The sequence below is a fragment of the Herpailurus yagouaroundi genome, unplaced genomic scaffold (genome assembly GCF_014898765.1).
Source record: "Herpailurus yagouaroundi ecotype Mexico unplaced genomic scaffold, PumYag 250, whole genome shotgun sequence".
NCBI classification, from domain to species: Eukaryota; Metazoa; Chordata; class Mammalia; order Carnivora; family Felidae; genus Herpailurus; species Herpailurus yagouaroundi.
Genome location: NW_024412467.1, coordinates 16,369,245 through 16,385,965, shown reverse-complemented (window position 1 = coordinate 16,385,965; position 16,721 = coordinate 16,369,245). Strand labels below are relative to the sequence as shown.

Genomic DNA, 16,721 nt, shown 5'->3' with positions numbered 1-16,721 from the left:
AACGCGTTGATGAATATCACAGCAGCTCGCAATTGATAGAAACAGGAAACTATAAAACAACTTGCAAAGTTCTAGGGAGAATTTATTTTTTTATAATTGGGACTGGATTAAGATGGAAAGGAAGTAGGTTCTAGTCCCATTTCCATTATTTATTAGCTGTATGACCTAAGGCAAGTCACTTAACTTCTCTAGGTCTCAGCTTTATACTTGTATAAACTGACAGGGCTGAACTGAATAATCCCCAGGACCCCTTTCTGCTCTAAAAGTATGTAATTCTCTGGTCACTTACCCACTTACTCGTATCTGAATAGCAATGGAAACATTTTTAGATTGTCTCGTTCCGGAACCTTGTTCCCAGTTGGAAGTTAGATATCTCTGAACACTACGTTAATTTCTAGTTTGCCTTGGTATAAAACAGTATATGTATATGTCACCTACAAAGCATCAGTGAGGCTCCTACATCTACTGACTTCAAACAGGCTATAAATGACAAAAATTAACGAGAGGAGGTAGAGGGAAAGATGGCCATGGACACAGGGAGTGTCAAATTTAAATCATTCCAACTTAAGACCTTGAAGAAGAGAAGGAATTGCTGTTGCCAAGCAACAAAATGTAAAATCCTGATTAAGGGCTTGGGTGGCCTTGTTCAGATCACATGCCCACCCATGAACCAATCATAGTGGTCACAGGCACATGACACACATCATGGACTGACCCCTTGGGGTATATAGTCATATATTTCAGTGGGTGGAGGGGTGACTGTTATCATAAAGGAGAGTGAGTGAAAGAATTCTTGGGGAAAAAACATGCTCATCAGGTAGAAACAACAGCCACCACAGACAAATTGGCCCAGAGCATATAACATCAAGTTTTGTGCCATTGGCCTTTCAGCCAGAACTTCCTTCTGGAAATGTCAATTTATGATGTCGCTCTTATTTTTCATGTAATAATTCAACAGATATTTATTAAGTGCTTGCAGTTTATCAATCATGTGGCTAGACCAGAAAGAATACAACAGACTTAACATGACAGACTTACCACAACTACCCCTGTGAAATTTGTAATACTTCTAGTCTAATGGGAGAGAAAGACTATAGAACACCTACTCACCATGTGCTCAGTGGCACAAAGAAGATGTGCACGGTGTTAGGGGAGCATATAACAGAGCCAACCACTGTGCACCCCAATGAGTGACAATGAAAATAAATCATGTACAACTGAAGTACGGAGTGATATCTAAAATATGACCAAAAACAGTCATCCCATCACACCCAGCCTATATCTAAAAATGTAAATTTCTTTCCAGGATAGACCTTGTAGCCCAGGAAAGATGGCGGAGACACAAACTCCGCCAGGAGCAGCCCAGATGACTCTCACCTATGATCACCTGACCCTGCTGACAACAGGCCCACTGGGGTTGCAGCGTGCTGAAATAACACTCCCGATTTTACACACTCAGAGACAACTCAGTTCGGTATCTTTCTGGTTGAGAAAATGCTACAGTCTCATATTTGGAAGCTTTCTAAAAAAAAAAACATTATAGAAGTGTGTGGGTGACTCAGTAGGTTAAGCATCTGACTCTTGATTTCTACTCAGGTCATGATCTTACAGTTGGTGGGATTGAGCTTTGCGTCAGGCTCTGCACTGACAATGCGGAGCCTGCTTGGGATTCTCTCTCTCTCCCTCCTCACTGTCCCACCCCCCCTTGAAATAAATAAACTTGAAAAAATTATACACATCTACAAATAAGATAAACTTGCATTTGACTAGCTAAAGGTCCTATACATTTTTGAAAAATTGGCAGTGGGGAGCCTGGGTGGCTCAGCTGGTTAAGCATCGGACTTTGGCTCAGGTCATGATCTCATGGTTCGTGGGTTTCAGCCCCAAGTTGGGCTCTGTGCTGACAGTGTGGAGCCTGCTTCAGATTCTGTGTCATCTTGTCTTTCTGCCTCTCCCCCACGCGTACTCTATCTCTCTCTCTTTCAAAAATAAATAAATAGGGGCGCCTGGGTGGCTCAGTCAGTTAAGTGTCCAACTTCAGCTCAGGTCACGATCTCGCGGTCCGTGAGCTCGAGCCCTGCGTCGGGCTCTGGGCTGATGGCTCAGAGCCTGGAGCCTGCTTCCGATTCTGTGTCTCCCTCTCTCTCTGTCCCTCCCCCATTCATGCTCTGTCTCTCTCTGTCTCAAAAATAAATAAACGTTAAAAAAAAATTTTAAAAATAAATAAATATTTTTAAAATTTTTTTTTAATTGGAAGCTGTGAATTACTGAAGCCCTAACAATCTACCAAGTTTCCCCAAATCAGCATGTTCAAATAAGGCACAGAGGAAGGGTGGAAGGGAGCAAGATAGGCCATATAAGAAATAGAGAAAGAAAATGCATACATTTAATCTTGCTGCACTGAAGCAAATACCTCTTACACAATGTCATATGTATCTTTGAGTCTGGGTAGTACAGTACTCTGTGTTAAGTGCATTTTATGGGGATTTGGAGAGGATTTAGGTAAAGGCTGCCCCAATAAATGATTTACCAGTTCTAATAAAACATCAAGGAATTGTTCAGATTGTATCTCAGACCATTTAAAACACAAGTTTATAGAGGTCTCGGCAGCCCCCATATCCTCAATCCTGGTTTACAAAGAAATGTTTATAGTGGTTAATTATCCCATATTACTTTTTTTTTTAATGGTAGCAATTTCAAAAGAAGGGAGAGATTGAAAGTAAATAAGTAGATATGCCAACCAAAGGAGTTGGGAGATAGAGAGAAGCTTTTTATTCACCTTTTATTCACCATTCAGTAAATATTTACTGATTGTCTGTTACAAACCAGGTATTCAAGAACCAGGGCCTGAAAACCCAGGAGTGACCAGATAAGAAGGGTTCCTTCCTACCTACAGCTTCTGTTTAGTGGAAAAAAAAAAGAAGTAAATAAATGAAATAACTAGAAAATATTAATTTAAACTGTGATAAGTACCTTAAAGAGGAAAACAAAGAGGACACCTGAGGGGCTCAGTAGGCTAAGACTCTGACTCGTGGTTTCCGGTCAGGTCATGATCTCAAAGTTTGTGGGTTCGAGCCACATTGGTCTCTGTGCTGACAGTGTGGAGCCTGCTTGAGATTGTCTCTCTTTCTCTCTCTCTCTCTTTCTCTCTCTCTTTCTCAAAATAAATAAATACACTTAAGAAAAAAAGAGGAAAACAAGGTTATGAGAAAGTAAATAATCAGAAGAGGGGTGGGTACCTCTTTACGTGGGGCACTAAGGAAAGGCCTCACCAGAGAGGTAAACTAGATGCTGGGGCCTGCAGCATCTACAGCTGACCATACTACTAAGAGCTGAGAGAACATTTCAGACAAAGGAAGCATCAAGTGTGAAGTCCATGATGTGATAATGAGCTTGGTATTGAAGAACAGAAAGGAAGACAGATGTGAGAAATGAGACATCATCTGTGTGATCTTGGCCTCTATGTTAACCTCTCAAAAAGACATTTTCCTCAAATTTCACTATTACTAATATTAGTAATATTAGTTGCCTTTATGAAAAATACATTTTAGATTTTTATACGTTTTCTTTCAACTTTCATTATAACCATAGCCTCCTATAGTATAGGTATTATTATTCTGGTTTCATACAGGATAAAATAGTCTCTGAGGGGTGAAGTAAATTGTTTAAGGCTACAAGCAGGGGAAAAACTGGAATTCATACTCAGGTTTATCCATAAAGGCTACACTCTTTCATTTCTTTAATTCGTTTGTTTTGTTCAACAAATATTTGTTGAGCCCGACACTAGGAGCTGTCCACACAGAAATAAATGAAGCAAAATGCGGTAGGTTATGCTTCCAAAGATGGCCACACACTGTCTGCCATCCCAACAATGTCGCCTTTCTGCTCTCACATCAAGAAGTGGAATCTATTCTCCCTCTGCCTGGCCCTGTGACTTGCTTCAACCAATAGGATATGGTGGGAGTCACTGTGTAACTTTGACAGCTTGGCCTTGAGATAATCTACAGTATCCACCTTCTCTGCTTGGAAAGATGCCACTTGAACCCCAGGCACCATGCTGAGAAGAAGCCCAAGCATCAGTGGAGAGAGGCCAGCGTGGAAAAGTGAGGACCTCAGGTGAGAGCAGGAACCATGATCCCAGACACATGGTCCCAAAATGAAGTATTCAAACCAGACCCCAGCTGTCTGAGCTGCCTCAGCTGAAGCCTTAGACATGGCGCAACTGAAGCCTTCTATAATGTGACCCTGACTGAATTCTCAACCTGAAGAATTGCAAACAAGTAAAATGGCTGTTAATGCAAGGCACTAAACCTTCAGAGATTCATCACGCAGCAATAGAAAACCAAAACACCAAAGACCCCCAGCCTGGTGAAAATATAAACATAAAAATATCTTTAAAATAGTGTAAGTGTCATGAGAGAACAACAGAGAAATAATTTACACCAGTGTAGAGCAAGGGTGAAAAAACTTTTGTAAAGAGCTAGATAGGAAATACTCTAGACTTTATGGGTCACAGTGATTTTGCCTCAACTACTCAGTTCTGCCAATGTAGAGAAAAAGAGTCAAAGACCATATGTAACCAAACTGATGTTTCTTGGTTCCAGGTAGACTTTTGTTTGTTTGTTTGTTTTTGTTTTTAACAAAAAACAGATGGAGAACAGAATTTGGCCTTGGAGCTGTACTGGCAAATCCCTAGCATGGACTTACAGTGTTTCTTATATATTATTTTTCTTTCTAGAAGAAGTATTCATATTTCCCATCTTCTGGACTCCTTGGTTCCTGTTCCTGTTTCTTTTTTTTTTTTTAATTTTTTTTCAACGTTTATTTATTTTTGGGACAGAGAGAGACAGAGCATGAACGGGGGAGGGGCAGAGAGAGAGGGAGACACAGAATCGGAAACAGGTTCCAGGCTCTGAGCCATCAGCCCAGAGCCTGACGCGGGGCTCGAACTCACGGACCGCGAGATCGTGACCTGGCTGAAGTCGGACGCTTAACCGACTGCGCCACCCAGGCGCCCCCTTGTTCCTGTTTCTAAAGCAGAGCCCTGCATCTCTTGATTCAGAGAATACTCACAAGCCTGGAGACCACACTTCAGCTGCTTCAGGAAAGCACTGGTGAAAATATTTAAACTTTTTGTTTTCTAAATCCATTTAAGTAATCTCTACACCCAACGTGAGACTCAAACTCACAACCTTGAGATCAAGAGTCACATGTTCCTTTGACTGAGCCAAGCCAGGTACCCCAACTTTTAAATTCAACTAAAACCAGTGGAACTTATTAAAAATGTCACTGGATAAGCAAAATCTGAGCTGATACTATTTTCCTGATGGTGGTTCCAGGATCGGAGAGTAAGGGAACACTCGTTGGAAACTCAGTTATATGGTAGATAATTGCCCATTGGGAAAACCATTCAGGGCATGGATCTTGAGGTGGGCAAGGAAGCAGTAGTTTGGAATGGATGACTTTGAACTCTGTCTCTTCTTGTTTCCTAGGTTACTCTATTTATCATGCTGTCACTTACTGCTGTTCATTCCCCCACCCTTGATGAATCCTGCCAATGCAAAGGTCTATCATCATTACCACTAAGAAGTTCCATTGCTCTTTCTTATAAGTACTTTTTAAAATATTTATTCTATATATGCTTGCATAGGCAGATATACCTGTATATGCACCACCAGGTAAAGAGGGCAATAACTGTCTGCTTGAATCTTAAGTAAACTAAGGTTAAAGCACATATACTTCCTGGCCACCCTCTCAATTCTGTCTACTGATGCAACCCACAACTAACTGTCACCATTTCTCCATGTATTCCTCTCCGCAAGATTTGGCTCAAACTTTTTCTAAGAACGCTTCTCTATTATCAAGCAAACTTAGCCATCAGCTTCTCCATGTGTGTATGTGGCACTTTGTGCCTTTTTTTTTTTAACAGCACTATCACATAACATTGATGTTTTTAAGCATCCATATATTTTATTGGACTATGAGCTTTCCCAAGTCAGGGCATATATCATATAGCCTGTAAATGGCCTGCAATCAATATTTGTTGAATAAATGAATAATAAAAGAATGGGATGAATACAGACATGTTTAATTCAATGAATTTCAATTTGAAAAAAGAAAGACAGGGTAAGCTACTCACCAAACTGAAAATCTGTGTTTCTCCAGTTCCTCCAAGTAAGATACATCCTCTGGATAATCCTCAAGTTCTCCAGTTCTCCAAGCAGCTGATTTTTCCTTCACTGAGTGATTTATCAGGCTTTCTCTCTTATCCATGAAATTAAAGAAATAAAAAAATAAAGTATTTTAGTAGATATCATATAGAAAGCTCACCTGGTTCAGTGACATTTTCCTCAGAATGATTTGTAGAATCATTGATCATATAGAAGCATAATCAGTCATGGTTTTTGCATTGAAATTATTATTGTACATTCCACGTTCTCTCACTAAATCATGTTTCTACTGGAAGACTGTTATGTTCATTTTTTTTGCATTATTTCCCCTGGAGCAGCCTCTACAAATGTTGCTGGAATTAAAAAAATAAATAAATACATACATACATACATACATACAACAACCATGGTCATGGTATTTGTAATAAATCAGGACTATTGGTGGCAAGTAAAGAAAATGCAGTTTAAGCTAACTTTCAGCAAAAAAGAATTTGAAGGAAAGTTGGAACAATCAGCTCTTGGAGAAGAAGGAAGGAAACAGTTGGATTTGGGGAATATGGTAGCAAATGAACCAAAGGCCACCAGGACCCTTTCTCCTTGTCTGCTCTCTGCTTCAGCAGGCTACTTCCTTCTAGCCTTGTCACCAACAGCTTCTTAGTTCCGTAGCTAACGACTCTCAACAACATATTTAAATTCAGGACCATACTGTGTCTGTGCAATTAATTTAGTACAACTTCAGAGAATTGTGTGACCCATGATGATGGATCCAGCAAACAGACTGTCCCTTTGGAGAAACTGAGTCCTGTAGTTCAACCAAGCATTCTTAGGAGCCCCATCATGATGGGGAGTGGCAGCTAATCTGTGCGCCCCTCCTCCCTTAGTCACTGTTCAAAATAGTTTGATTTCCATTGGTTTATATATTGCAGTCTTTTATAAGATTTTATTGCAAAATTCTGCAAATAAGAATTCATTTGAAAACTACTGGTCTATGGGAAAATGAAAGTAGGCATGACTGCATTCATAAGATAGTTCCATTAAAAGTTTTTTTTTTGCTTTAGACTCTTTTCAAACATATTCAGTTGTCATTTGTAAGAGGCCAGCTACCTGCAATTCCTTGAAATCAGTTTATACAAGTTTTTGCACAACTCTGTAGTTAAAATATTTTTGCAATTTCAAAATGTTGCTCTGAATTCTCAGGTTGCAGTAACCAGGACAAACAGAATGAAACTGAGGTGAAGAAGATGCATCAGCAAATCTCTAGGGAGCTCAACAAAGCTACTTATTTTAATATGAAATTGGGTGGTTTGATTGCGTTAAGAACAAAATCCAGTAATGACAGCCATCAATGTAAAGTAATGGCTATTCCTGCCATGTCACCATCCCTAGGGCACTGAAACACAGAGGGCTGAAACACAACCCAGATCTTCCTGTGAAAAGAGTCCAATTTGCTTAGCCTGGAGCTTCAGCTTGAGGGATAAGCTTCAGGTTTCCCACCTATCAAGCAAGGCTAAGGAGGCACTCCCAGGGAAAATAAGCATGGAGACCATTCTTGCCCACCTTTGTTGCCTCACTACATCTTGATAAGAATTCCCAAAAATTAGTTATACGGTTGTCTGGGGCCCTGATTTTTTGCAACTGTTGCCCAGGACACACCTCCAGATCTCCTGGTCTGGAGGTCAGCAGAGATTATAATTGTGGCCCCAAAGGACTGTACATACTTGCATATTTTAAAAGCAGCTGTCTAGAGACAACCACAAGCTAGGGCAAGGTTTAATGAGAAAGACAATCACCTACATCAAGGCACTCCTTCAAGACTGAGAGAAGTAGCTGTTTGACTTAATACATAGATACAAACAGAGAATCAAGCAAAAAAAGAAAACAGAGAAATGAGTTCCAAACAAAAGAACAAGAAAAAAACCTCAGAAAAAGACCTTAATAACACAGAGAGAAGTAATTCACCTGATAGAGAATTTAAGGTAATAGTCATAAAGATGCTCACTGAATTCTGGAGAAGAAAGGATGAACACAGTACTTCAATGATGAGAGGAAACAATAAAGTACTAAACAAAACTCACAGAGATAAAGAATATTGAACCGAACTGAAAAATATGTTTAACAACAGACTGGATAAAGTAAAAGAATGGGTCAAAGAGCTGGAAGAGAAAGCAATGGAAGTTACCTGGATGGAGCAGCAAAAATAAAATAAAATAATTTTATAATGGGGATAATTAAGGGATCTCTGAGACAACCTGAAGCAGAATATTCACAATATAGGGGTCCCAGAAGGAGGGGAGAGAAAGAAGAGGGGCAGAAAACTTAAGTAAAGAAACAATAGCCGAAAACTTGCCTAACCTAAGGAGGGCAACAGATCCAAGTATCCCAAAATTTCCAAATAAAATGAATCCATAGAGAACCACACCAAGACACATTATAATTAAAATGTCCAGAGTTAAAGATAAAGAGAGAATCTTACAAGCAGCAAAAGAAAACCAGATTGTTATTTACAAGGGTAACTCCACAAAGCTATAAGAATATTTCTCAGCAAAAATTTTGCAAGCTTAGAAGGGAAGGCATGACATATTCAAAGAACTCAAAAAAAAAAAACAAACAAACAAACAAAAAATTTTCAACCAAGTATATGCTACCCAGCAAGGTTATCATTCAGGTTTGAAGAAGAGATCAATCCACTAAATTGACCTTTCAGGAAGTGTTAAAGGGATTTCTTTAAGCTGAAAAGACATAGCACTACTTAAGAATAAGAAAGCATATGACAGTAAAAATGTCACTGGAAAAGGTAAATATATAATAAAGGTAAGAGATTAGTCACTTATAAAGCTACTAAGATTAAAAGTCAAAAGTAGTCGAATTAACTAAAACTACAATAAATTAGTTCAGAAATATATAAAATAAAAATATATTAAAAGTGACAACAAAAATATAAAATGTTGAGGAGCAACCAGTAAAAATGTAGAGTTTGGGAATGTGTTCAAATTTAAGCTGCTATCGACAAAATTGACTGTCACATACTTAAGGTAATAATGTGAATGTCATGGTAACAACAAAGTAAAAACTTACAGTAAAAACACAAAAGAGAAGAACAAAGGAATCTGAACATAACACTAAAGAAAATTATCAAACAACAAGGAAACTGAGAAAAAGAAGAAAAGAACACAGAGTAACTACAAAAACATCCAGAAAATAATGAACAGAATAGCAATAAATACATACATGTCAATAATTACTTTAAATGTAAATGGACTAATGGGGTGAAAAGACAGAGAGAGAGATCAACGTACTGCTCATACAGTATAAACTATAAGTCATTGATGAAAAAAATTGAAAATGACACAAATGGAAAGATATTCCATGCGCGTGGATTGGAAGATTTAATATTGTTAAAATGCCCATACTACCCAAAACAATTTATAGATTCAGTGCAAATTCCATTAAAATTCCAATGACATTTTTCACACAACTAGAACAAATAATTCTAAAATTTGAAAGACCCCAGACAGCCAAAACAATCTGGAGAAAGAACAAAACCAGAGGTATCATTCTCCCTGATTTCAAACTATACTACAAAGCTATAGTAATTAAAGCAGTATGGTATTGCCATAACAACAGACATATAGATCAATAGAACAAAATAACCCAGAAATAAACCCACACATATGTGGTCAGTTAATTTACAACAAAAGAGACAAGAATATGCAATGAGGAAAGAATGATCTCTTTAATAAATGGTGTTGTGAAAACTGAAGAGCTACCTGCAAAAGATTGAAACTGGACCACTTTCTTACACTATGCAAAAATTAACTCAAAGTGGAGTAAAAACCTGAATGCTAGACCAGAAAACATAAAATTTCTAGAAGAAAATATAGGTGATAGGTGCCTTGACAGTGTTCTTAGCAATTTTTTCTCTTTTTGGATCTGACTCCAAAGGCAAGGGAAACAGAAGCAAAATAAGCAAATGACACCACATCAAACTAAAAATGTTTTTGCACAGAGAAGGAAATGATCAACAAAATGAAAAAGCAACCTACTAAATGGGAGAAGATATTTGTAAATTACATATGTGGTAAGGGATTAATATCCAAAGTATAAAAACAATTTTTATAACTCAATAACAAGGACAAAAATTCAATTAAAAGATGGGCAGCAGATCTGAATAGATGTTTTCACAAAGAAAACATACAGATGGATAACAAATAATGGAAAGATGCTCAACATCACTCATAATCAGGGAAATTCATCACAAGAAGATACTACCACACAGCTGTCAGAACAACTTTATTAAAAAAATCAAGAAACAAAAAGTATTGGCAGGATGTGAAGAAAGGAAACTCCTCATTCGTTGCTGGTGGGAACGTAAACTGGTGCAGCCACTACACAAAACAATATAAAGCTCCCTCAAAGAATAAAAAAAAAATGGAGCCATCTTGGGGTGTCTGGGTGGCTCAGTCAGTTGCATGACTGATTGTTGATTTTGGCTCAGGTCATGATCTTGCAGTTCGTGGGTTCAAATCTCTGTGCTGCCAGCACAGAACCTACTTGGGATTCGTTCTCTCTCCCTCTCTCTGCCCCTCCTCTGTTCTCTCTCTCTGTCTCTCTCTCTCAAAAATAAATAAACTTAAAAAAATAAAAATAGAGCTATCATATAATCCACCAATTGCACTACTGGGTCTCTATCTGAAGAAAACAAAAACACCAATTTGAAAAGATTTTTACCCCTATGTTTGTTGTAGCATTATTTACAATAACAAAAATATGGAAACAACCTAAGTGTCCATCAATGGGTGAATGAATAAAGAAGATGCAGTGTACATATGTATACAATGGAATATTACTCAGCCATAAAAAGAATGAAATCATCGTCACTGACAATGACATAGATGGATCCTGATGGTATTATGTTTAGTAAAATAAGTCAGACAGAGAAAGACAGATATTGCATTGGTTTCACTTACATGTTGAATCCAATAAAACAACGCAAACAAAACAAAACCCAGACTCATAGATACGGAAAACAGATTGTTGGTTGCCAGTGGTAGGGGTGGAAGAGTGAAATAACTGAAGGGATTAAAAAGTACAAACTTCAGGTATAAAATAAATAAGTCGTAGGGATTTAATGTACAGCAGTTGTAATATAGTCAATACTGTATCAATTTCGTATGGTGACAGATGGGGACTAGACTTGTTGTGGTAGCCATTTTGTAACATACATGGATTTCAAATCACTATGTTGTGAAACTTATTATAATATGCTATGTCAATTATACCTCAACAAATTTTTTTTAAGGAAGAAATAAAGCCCCTGAAAATCAGTCAATCACTGTGGTCCTCTTCACCTTTCTCAGCCTCTGTAATGCCTGTGTCAGTAACAGTATTTTTTAATGTGTATTTATTTATTTTGAGAGATGGAGAGGCAGAGAGAGAGGGAGAGAGAGAATACCAAGCAGGCTCCATGCTGTCAGCACAGAGCCTGATGCAGGGCTCAGTTTCAGAACCCCAAGATCATGACCTGACCCAAAATCAAGAGTCAGATGCTGAACTGACTGAGCCACCCAGGAGCCCTTGGATTTCTTTTAAAGGATAACTAAGTTGGTGAGGGGGACTGGATGGCTCAGTCAATTAAGCTTCCCACTCTTGATCTGAGCTCAGGTCTTGATCTCAGGGTCGTGAGTTCAAGCCCAGAATTGGGCTCCACCCTGGGCATGGATCCTACTTAAAACAAACAAAGAAATCTAAGTTAATGTGCTAAAAATTCCTTCAAATCAGTATTTTAGAAGATATAAAGTTGTGGAAATTAGTTTATGTCCAAAGAAATGAAGCGCAAAAGGAACAAAAACACAAATAAATAAGAGTTTTGAATCCAAAAAGTAGGTAAGTGTGTGCAGGGAAGTCCCCAGGTAAGTACCAGGATGTGTGAGCCTACTTATACAGAGGAATCAAAACAATCCACCAACCACAGATTTATATATTGAATCTATTCCGGAGAAATAATGCTTTAATTAGCATATCATCAACATTGAAAAGACAGAAAATAGATCCTGTATATACCCTGAAACCAAAGAACATCATCACTAAAAAAAAAAAAAAAAAAAATTATTCCAACAGCAATGTCTTTAGGAAGATGAATATCTATACTGTAAGACATCATAAGACATCACTGATGCAAATTTGTTCTGAAACATCACATATTATGTATTTTGTGTATGGCTACCCACACCCTAATCCATCACAAATCAACAGCAAATATTAAAACATAAATTACTGAAATTCAGAATATGATTTTCAAGTTCAAGAACTAAATATTTGGTTTGTGGGGATTGTCACTCAAATGCAACATTGTTTAGGAAGCAGCGAACGAACATTCTTTCAAACACAACACAAAATGACAGCCAAGAGTGTTTTAAAGAATTTTGAAAAATTCAAGTGCGTAGCGTAGTGCAAAGGGTCGGCGAGTGATGGTCGAGGAGACCCACATTCAAGTCTTCTCACTTGTTTGGAAACTTAGATTATCTAGAGTTCGCGAGTTTAAGATTTTTAATCTGGGAAACAGAGATAATATTTGTCCTACATAGAGCACAGGATTCTAGAGATAATATCCATAAAATTCCTCTGGGCGTGGGGAGGATAGCATTTAAAATGCTTTCGATTATTCAGGACATAGTAGCACCTGGCACAATGCACTACATAGCACAGGTGATCAATGGGACACTTCACATCCTTTCTTTGGCATTTATTATAGCATTTCTATGAAGCAGTTAACTCGAAAATGTTACGGGAAGATTTATATTAAATCTCAAAGTTGGCCAGTTCATGACATGATAAGCTCATTAAGTTGTTAGACGATAGGAAGCAAAGCCCAGGGTCGCTATCTTGTGGTTCAGAGGTTTTGCCCCATAGCCATAATTCCGTCCATGGCCTGATCAGCTGGTGGAGAAGGTGGCCGTGATGGAGCCCGAGAGGTGGTTAAGCCTGTGTGTGGAGAAAGGGAGCTTGCAGCTCACAGGCCAGCAGCACCGGTGCTTGGAAAGGCATTACGGTTCTAGCACAATTAAGCTCCACTTAGCGGCAGCTTTTTCTCCCCCAAACTCTTTACGGGGTCTTTGTGCGCGACTCCAGGGAGCACTCCCATCTGGCCAGATGAAGAGCGAAGGGATTGTTTCATCAAAAGACAGAGTCTTAGAAAGGGGAAGTAGTGAATAAAAGGCTGAATCCTGAGGATTACAAATGCTTTTGAACTGCCCTGGGAAGATCAGAAGTGAGCACTGGTGGATGCTTTAATGCCTGCCCCATGAGGTGTATCATTTTTTTTAAGAAGGCAGTGGAGGAAGATTTGGGGTGCAGGTACTCTGCTAAGAGGCTTGTGTTAATAAGATCACAGAATTGCAGGTCAGAGATAACAACAACAAACACCAGGTGCATCTGAAATATCAAAGCAAATAAACGTGACATCATGTTCAACTCCGTCTTTGCTGTTATTATCATCCAAAAGGAAAAATCATAGCTCCAAATTAAACCAGCCTAAATCCTCAGGCCATCCATCAAGGATAGTCTTTCCTCTTTCTTTAAGTCATATCTGCTGTGTGTACCAGAAAATTTTTCAAGACAGGCATTCCATTAGCAATGCCCAGGGAGAAATAAGCTATCCTTGGGTGGGTAGAATTTACCTAGAGAAAACTCTAAATTGAGTAACCAACCCCCTAGGTTCTGCCCCCCCCGGAGGACAACTAACATTTCTGGCCACTTGAGACCACAAATTCTGATTGTTTTCTGGGCACGTGGTATTTGGGAAACCGACGCTTCCCACGTGAAGTTGAACATGAACCTCATTGGCCCACAGCCGCCTTGTAAATTGCCTAGGTTGGATCTTTAACGTCAGTTGAAGATCTAAATTAATCCTTAATAACCATGCCGAGATGAGAAAAAAAGGAAAACACTTAAGTTGGAGTAGGGAGTTTTAGATTTAGGTTTAGTAGGCGGTTTAATCGCCCTTGTCCACAGCACTCGATCACTTGTTTCTGGGTGGCCCGTGTGTATCTGGCTCTGTCATTTCACACCACTGACTTCACTTAGACATATTCCTGACAAGAACAAACTCCTTCCTAAAGCAATTCAGTTAAGACAACTTCTCAAAGTGCCTGACCCCAGGGAAGAGCATAATATCCCAAGCAATTGACTCACAAATTTTGGAATACTAAAAATATAATACTAAAAATACTAAAAATAATACTAAAAATAAGATGAAAAAAATTTCTTAATTGAACATGCAAACTCAGAAAATATACAGACGAGCTTCAGGTTTTCTGGATGATTGTAATCTTTCTCACCTTATCTATTTCAGCCTTTCTTCTAATCCCAAGGTAAGTAGTATGTATTCAGTAAGTAGTATGTATTCAGTAAGTAGTAGTAAGTAGTATGTATTCAGTAAGTAGTAAGTATTCAGTAAGTAGTATGAAAATTCACAAAAATACTTGAGACTAATATTTGATCCACAATATCCTAGAAGCCTCATGGGCATATCCTTTTTTGATCTTTCCAAAAAGTGTACATACAAGTGTGTAATAGTACCTAATATGTAATATGTGTAAAAGGACATGAGCTTTTTTCCTTCCTAGGAAATTGTCCTTTGTTTCCTTATTCCAGGCTTTCAATTAAGGTATAAGACTCCAGAAGTAGAACATGTAGACCTGGCTGAAAGGAGAAAAAAAATTCACAACTTTTCTGAAGTATTACTTCATGATGGATACAAATATGGATGCCAGAAACAGACAGTCTGGATTCAAAGCTGTGCACTTATTGGCAATGTTATTTTGGCTAATTCACTCCATCTCCTTATTTGCCTCACCTATAAAACAGGGAAAATGATGATAATTGTAGCATCTATCCCATTAGTTTGTTGTGAGAACAAGGTGAGCCCTTCCATCCAGAGGACTGAGAACATTTCCTGGAACCTAGTAATTTGCAAGCACTCAGTAAATACTTCAGTTCAAATGTCATCGTTACAAATTTTTTATTCCTAAGCTTCCTTTTAAAATATAGACTGTGATAGAAACAATAGTGATTGTTGGGGCGCCTGGGTGGTTCAGTCAGTTGAGTGTCTGACTCTTGACTTCCGCTTAGGGTCATGGGATCAAGCCCCCATCTGGCTCATCGGGCCCTGCACTGTGTGGAGCCTGCTTAAAATTCTCTCTCTCTCTCCCTTTGCCCCTCTCCCCAGCTTGTGATCTCTCTCTCTCTTCTGTCTCCAAAATAAAATTTAGGGGTGCCTGGGTGGCTCAGTCATTTAAGCCTCCAACTCTTGATTTCGGCTCAGGTCATGATCTCACAGTTCATGAGCTTGAGCCCCGCATCAGGCTCTGCACTGACAGGGCTAAGCCTTCTTGGGATTCTATCTTTCTGCCCCTTCCTCTCTCTCTCTCTCTCTCTCTCTCTCTTTCTCTTTCTCTCTCTTTCTCAAATAAACTCAAAAAAATAAATAAGTAAAAAGTAAAATAAAATTTTAAAAAGACAATAGCAATTGTGAATGTTGTGGTATTCATCTAAACATTAAAAACTTAACCATTCATTTGGTTAGATGGTGGTCCAGTATTTAGAAATGAAAACTGACTTTAAAGTCAGTCTTGAGAGTAAGGCAGAAAGTTGATTCTATAAACCTATACTATTTAGTCAGGAAAGTGGAAAATTAAGATGATGCAAGTAATTCATATGGGAAAAGGCAGGGATGGAGGACAATCTTTTCATTTCCATTTCCTGGCCGGGGCCAAATTGTCTGAACACTTAAAACCCAAAGTCACTTGCTGTATGCAGATATGGACTTTGAAAACGGCTGATTATCTAAAAACTGGATTCAGTGACGCTGGTAAAATTCATTTCATCAACATTAGAAAACCCAGGCTACGTAATTTATATAAATGCATCAAGACAGTTTCTGAACAGACTTCATGGCAGCCTTGATCAGGCCAAATAAAACGCAGTACAATCAGCACGTTTTCTAATCACCCTGCCAGAGCTGGAAAGAGTCTTGTAGACTGATTAACTAAAGTCTTCAACAGCTTAAAGAAGTCTGATTCGGATGTAATAAAAATTTATTGGCATTACTGATTTCACAAACGTCAGCTGCTTTAGCATGTCCCACACTTCAAACCCTGCTTTGAAGACCAAATTACTTTCTACCTGTAAATATATTTTAAGAAATCATAGTTAATAATCAGGGACTGCTGTTTTCATGGTCTTTCCAAAGCCAACTCTACGGCTTTCATCTTACCTTCTTGTGTAATTCACGGTCTTCTTTTAAGAGATTGAGATCACAGTCCATAGGGCAGGGACCAAATTTATTAGAAATGCTTCCTAGGGTTAAAAACAAAAGGTGGGAAAATGTATCACAGATTTTCACTTCAGAGGCCATGTAAGCTTATACTACTGTAATCTAAGAATGTATATAAAGCCCGACAAATGGGGATAAATTCAAGAACTGTAAGGAGGCTCTAAGATGTTCTATCCTCCCAATTTTAATGCAGTCGATGTATGAACCTCAAGTAGAAC

General features: G+C 38.5%; 1 protein-coding gene and 1 long non-coding RNA gene across 2 annotated transcripts in view; both read right to left on the bottom strand.

The window, feature by feature from the left end:
* Positions 1-16,721, bottom strand: part of LOC121020450 (uncharacterized) — a 328,749-nt gene that overhangs the window by 53,972 nt on the left and 258,056 nt on the right. Inside the window, exons 19-20 of the mRNA XM_040460498.1 lie at positions 16,444-16,526; positions 13,218-13,357 (exon numbers count right to left, since the gene is read on the bottom strand). Coding sequence (XP_040316432.1) covers positions 13,218-13,357; positions 16,444-16,526 — 223 coding nt within the window. The remainder of the gene's footprint in view (positions 1-13,217; positions 13,358-16,443; positions 16,527-16,721) is intronic.
* The window catches only part of LOC121020347 (uncharacterized), a 48,242-nt gene continuing 37,666 nt past the window's right edge, over positions 6,146-16,721 (bottom strand). The window contains exons 3-4 of the long non-coding RNA XR_005786086.1: positions 16,444-16,526; positions 6,146-6,264 (exon numbers count right to left, since the gene is read on the bottom strand). This is a non-coding gene — a long non-coding RNA (uncharacterized LOC121020347). The remainder of the gene's footprint in view (positions 6,265-16,443; positions 16,527-16,721) is intronic.